This window comes from Juglans microcarpa x Juglans regia, chromosome 6D (assembly GCF_004785595.1).
Source record: "Juglans microcarpa x Juglans regia isolate MS1-56 chromosome 6D, Jm3101_v1.0, whole genome shotgun sequence".
In the NCBI taxonomy this organism is placed as follows: Eukaryota; Viridiplantae; Streptophyta; class Magnoliopsida; order Fagales; family Juglandaceae; genus Juglans; species Juglans microcarpa x Juglans regia.
Window position 1 is genome coordinate 20,678,358 of NC_054604.1, and position 5,084 is coordinate 20,683,441.

General features: G+C 34.6%; 1 protein-coding gene across 2 annotated transcripts; it reads right to left on the minus strand.

Moving 5' to 3' along the window:
- Positions 1 to 210: 210 nt before the first annotated feature.
- Positions 211 to 4,270, minus strand: LOC121236115 (probable serine/threonine-protein kinase PBL15). Of its 2 annotated transcripts, none has more exons than XM_041132621.1 (5): positions 3,560 to 4,270; positions 2,431 to 2,566; positions 1,800 to 1,921; positions 1,518 to 1,641; positions 211 to 848 (listed from the first exon to the last, which is right to left on the minus strand). In XM_041132621.1, the coding sequence occupies exons 1-5, from the start codon at positions 3,974 to 3,976 to the stop codon at positions 400 to 402; spliced, it is 1,248 nt and encodes a 415-aa protein (XP_040988555.1). In that variant the 5' UTR covers positions 3,977 to 4,270; the 3' UTR covers positions 211 to 399. The 2 variants fall into 2 exon arrangements, with proteins under 2 accessions (XP_040988555.1, XP_040988554.1); XM_041132620.1 differs by having other exon boundaries at positions 1,785 to 1,921; positions 3,560 to 4,268.
- Positions 4,271 to 5,084: the final 814 nt, after the last annotated feature.

The window sequence follows — 5,084 nt, forward strand, 5'->3', positions numbered from 1 at the left end:
AGTCTACATAAGGCGGGCTGCATCTCATAAACTAATCGTTTGAATTCATGTAATCTGTTAAATCTATTTTACATAAAAGTAACTTTGTACCACATCAAATCATGTCATTTTATAAGTTTACTTTTGTGTTATCTCTTTGAAGCTAAAGTATTTCTCTTTCTTGAATAATATAGAGAAAATTTATCTACCCAATGCCACTCCACTTTTATATGGCGTTACTCTTATACAAACATTTTATTATATTCTCAATGGGCTGTACACATATACATTCCATAAGCCATTCACATGCAATATTACATAGAAACCTAGACATGCCCTTAAAAGTGTGTGCGCTTTATAGGCATCCATAGTACTACTATATACGAACTTGGAATTGTCGTTAGATCGAGAGATCATTGATCATGTTTTTCGAGTGGTAGTGATAGGAGACGATTTCCTATGATTTCCAACTCTGGCGCTCTCCATCTTCGATTTTGTAGAGACTCCATTTCTGGTAGATTTTGGTGATGCTGGCCATTGCCCACTGGTGACTGCCATGTCCTTGTAATGCTGCAGCCTTTCAAGGCCTTCAACAACGGCAGGCATTCTTGGCCTATCTTTGGGGTTCAAACTTATGCACTGCAATGCCAGAAGAGCCATTTCCTTTGCTCCCTTCACAGAATACTGTCCTGCAAGTCTTGGGTCCATAATACAACGCAATCTTCGGCTACTGCTCAGGTAAGGTTTGGCCCAATCAACGAGGTTTTGTTCACTCTTTGCTCTCGATTTGTCCATTGATCTTCTTCCCGTTACAAGTTCCAGCAGCACCACACCGAAGCTGTAAACATCGCTTTTTGTAGTCAAGTGACCTGAAATATATTAGCATAACACATCAGAGTTCTCCTATTTGTTGGGAATTTGCAGGAATATAATAAAAAAATAGAGAAATAATCACAGCACCATAAATTTAGGCAGAAAGCTCTTAGAATAGGAGAAAAATCACCAGATTTAAAGAAAAAAAATCTACTATATGAAAACTTCTCACCTCAAATACATCTACAAAATTTTACCGTTAGTAAAATTTTAACTTTCTCTCTTCTCCTTTTATAAAAAAGGTCAAGGGAGAAATTTTATTAAAATAAAAATTACTAGCTAAACTTTAACTAGTACACTTAGTCAATGACACTAATCCTTCTCTTATGCTTTGCTGCTCTTTTATTCCTAACAATGTGGAACTAAAACCAAAACAGTAAAAAAAATGGTAAATACACAATATTTTATATAATAATATTTATGAGTATTTTTATAAAATATTTTATAAAACTAACGTTATAGCAGGTTTTAAAAAATGTTATATAAAGCATAACAAAATCCAACACTACTGTCACATCAATTATTATTAATTTACCGCAGGACTGAAAAGACGTGGCCTAACCTGAGCAAAGTACCTGCTTCAAAAACCATATAGATTACAGATTATATTGCTTACAATCGTGCTGAAAGCAGCACTACCTATTTTGAGCCTAAAGCAGTACTACCTGTTGAGACATATTCTGGGGCAGCATAGCCGTAGGTACCCATCACTCGAGTTGTAACGTGTGTATTAGATCCCTCAGGCCCCATCTTTGCAAGCCCAAAATCTGACAATTTGGCTGTAAAATCCTGTTAATAACATAGAAATAAAGCATAACAAACAAGAGAGAAAAAGCAGTCAGCATGCAGTTTGAGAGTAGTGGTGTCAATCTAATTGTCTGTTTTCTTTTTTTCAGAAAAAAGAGATAGATGTATGTATATGGAGTTGTTACAGAGTCTAGCAAGACATTGGAAGTTTTGAAGTCACGGTAAATGACAGGCTGCTCAGCGCCATGCAAGAATGAAAGGCCTTTGGCTGCTCCTATTGCAATCTTCACTCTTGTTCCCCATGGCAATGATATTGAAATCCCTACAATCATTCATGGATTTATGATCCGTGAGAAGCATGGCATGGCAATGTGAATACATATATCATGTGAGAAGCATTAGGTTTACACACTGGCATGACTTTATCTTAATAGTCAAATGAATTCTATAGTAAAAAATTATTTTAAAATCTGATAGATCATATTGAATCATGTCAGCATGTACAACTCTTAACTTTCTTGTGCAAACCAAACCTTTCTCATTGCATATATTATCCTTCCAACATTGTGTTCTAAAAATAGATTTGCATTCATGACTAACCTCGTTTGAATACAGAAACATTCTTAATCAATCTCATCTCATATATTTTCATTATTATAACTTTTTCAAATTCTAATATAAAATATAATAAATAATTCAATTTTTTTTAAAATTTTAAAATAATAATAATATTAAAAAATAATATTCTAATAATATTTTATTCAATCCATCTAAAATCATCTCATCTCATCATCCAAACGAGCCCTTTGTACGTCAGAGAATGAAACTTACTTTTGAATAAGTGATTCTCTAAGCTGCCTCGAGGCATGAACTCGTATACAAGAAGCCTTTCTTCATCCTCGCAACAATATCCGATCAGTTTAACAAGATGTGGGTGCCTGAGCTGCCCCAGAAATATTACTTCAGCCTACAACAGCGTACAAAATAATATTGTCACCAAATAAACGAAAAAACATCGGTTTTCATTTAACTAGATGGATGAGGTTGCCTAAGCTCATGCCCAGAAATATTAAAAGGAACTAGTTTTTATAATCAAAAGGATGGTAATGGTATTTAAAATAAGGAAAAGTTTTCTTGCAAGCGAGTTCACGCACCAAACTGTGTATCGATACTGACATGTAAGACATTTATTTAATGAAACGGTACGAATTGAGATGGAAATAATTTTCGTGTGACAGAGAGGCTTCTTCTTCTCTCAAAATTTTCCTTATTTTATTTTTTTCAATAAAAAAAATCATGTTAACATCGATATGTGGTTTGACTTACCAAATTGCTTGTATCTGACAAAGCTCTTAAAATAATATTGTCAACAAAAATTTTAGAAAATGTTGATTGGAGGGAAATAAGCTGAAAAGAGCGTAAATTTGGCTAATGTTAGGCTCGAATAAAGTTCAACACTTTAGGACTTCCATTGGCAGCCGCAGTTGTAATTAGACTTTAGGTTCTTGGAATTAACTTGGCGTCTTTTGGGTAGAGTGGAATGGAGGTTTGACTTTATGTCAATACTCTTAACACTATGCTCTTTCAAAATAATAATAAAAGTATAGCAAAGCAAGAAAAGAAGTATTATAATCTAATTAATACTATGTGACACCAGCTACATATACCTCTCAATTATTAGTTACTTCTAATCATACAAATTGATATCAGTTATTTATTTAGCATAAAAAGAAATAATATATGACATTAGCTATTAATATGAAAAATTTTAAACATAAACTTTACACTCTGTATACTATTTAAAAATATGTAATTTTATTCATTTACTCTCATATTTCATAAGATATGAAATATGAAATATGAAAATAAAAAAATAAAATTATATATTTTTAAATGGTGTATTGAGCGTGAGAATACGTATAACTATTAATATTGTTTGGGTAATGGGACTGATACTTACAAGCCATTCGCGGTGTCCTTGCAAGCCTTCAATGTCAAGAAGCTTCACGGCAACAGCCTGCGCCTTCAAACCCTGCCTTAAATTCTCATCCACATAACCCTTATGGACAGTCCCAAAACCGCCTTCTCCTAACAAGAAGTTGCTCGAGAAATTCTGAGTAATGGCACGCAGCTCGCTCAGCTGAAAATCATACAGCTCCGACCCAAAAGACTGTGCAAGATCTTCATTGATGCGTGTCGATGAAGATCGACTGAGATCAGAGTACGACAACTTTCGAAACGAAGGCAACGGAGCGATGTTCTTAGAGAACTCTGACCTCGACGGCCTGCAACGACTGAAGTTTCCAAAAATTGTCTGGTCTTCAGCAGAACAGCAATTTGCTGTGAAAGGTCTCCAGGGCTTTGATTGTCTTGTCATTGTGAGAGGAGGGGAGAAAAAGGAGAGAGCTTTTGGAATAGGATAATGGGTTGTGCATGAAGTATGCCTTTCAAAGAGACCAAGTTTCTTATCTTAAAAGCTAAAGGGAGAGAAGGGGTACTGAAGGGAGCTGGTGTTCTTTCTTCAACTGCTCTAACCACTCTGCCAAATGGGATCATTTGTTTTTAATCTTTTTCTTTAACATTATCTTTGTTCCTTCATTTGTCACTTGCGTGATGTCTTCAGGCATACATATGTAGCAAGTTTTGTTGGGTCATTGACCATAACCGCAACATTCCAAAGATGGGGTTGCCGATGCGTGAGGAAAAACAAAGGAGTCCTGAATCAGTTTCAAGAGAAATATATGGCCAGGGAACTACCAATTTATTATATAATGTTATGAATTGATAATGTGGTGACTTGTTAGCTCTCAAGCCATTTTAATTAGTAATTTAATTACCCTGTTCACTTGATTACCCATCCGTCCATATTCGTGGGTGGCTATGGGTACAGGGTTTAAAATCCGATACAGTATTCAAGTTTACTTATTTAGGATTTTACTATATATTAGTTACTATTTATCCCCACACCTCCTACTTGAATATTTTTTTAAGGTGTAGAGTGTGAAGTAGTGAATAATAACTGATAAGAATAATTATTTTTTTTAAAAAATAAATTATCCTCAACCCAGGTACAATTTGAGTATCCGGATTTTTTAAAAGATTAAAAAAAAAAAAATGAGATTTTGTAAACTTTGGTCCGCCCGGTACAACTTGGAAACCCAAATTTTTGGATTTAAAAAATCTGGATTCTTCCAACTACTGGCCCGAGTTATGACTTGGGTTGCAGGTACTTGGACTGCATTACAAGTCCAAATCCGAGTCCAAGTATAGCAGGGTACCAGATCCGTACTCAGGTGAATACTCTTATTAATACCATATCATAAATATATATATACTGTAATAATAACTAAATTTAAACCATTTAAGTTCCCTAGTTTTAACATAACGACAGGAAGATACACCTTCCCTTGAATCATTAGCTAGACTCATCGTTCCCTGTTTGTATGTAAATGAGTTGAAGGAGTTGGCAGAGATATAGCAACTTC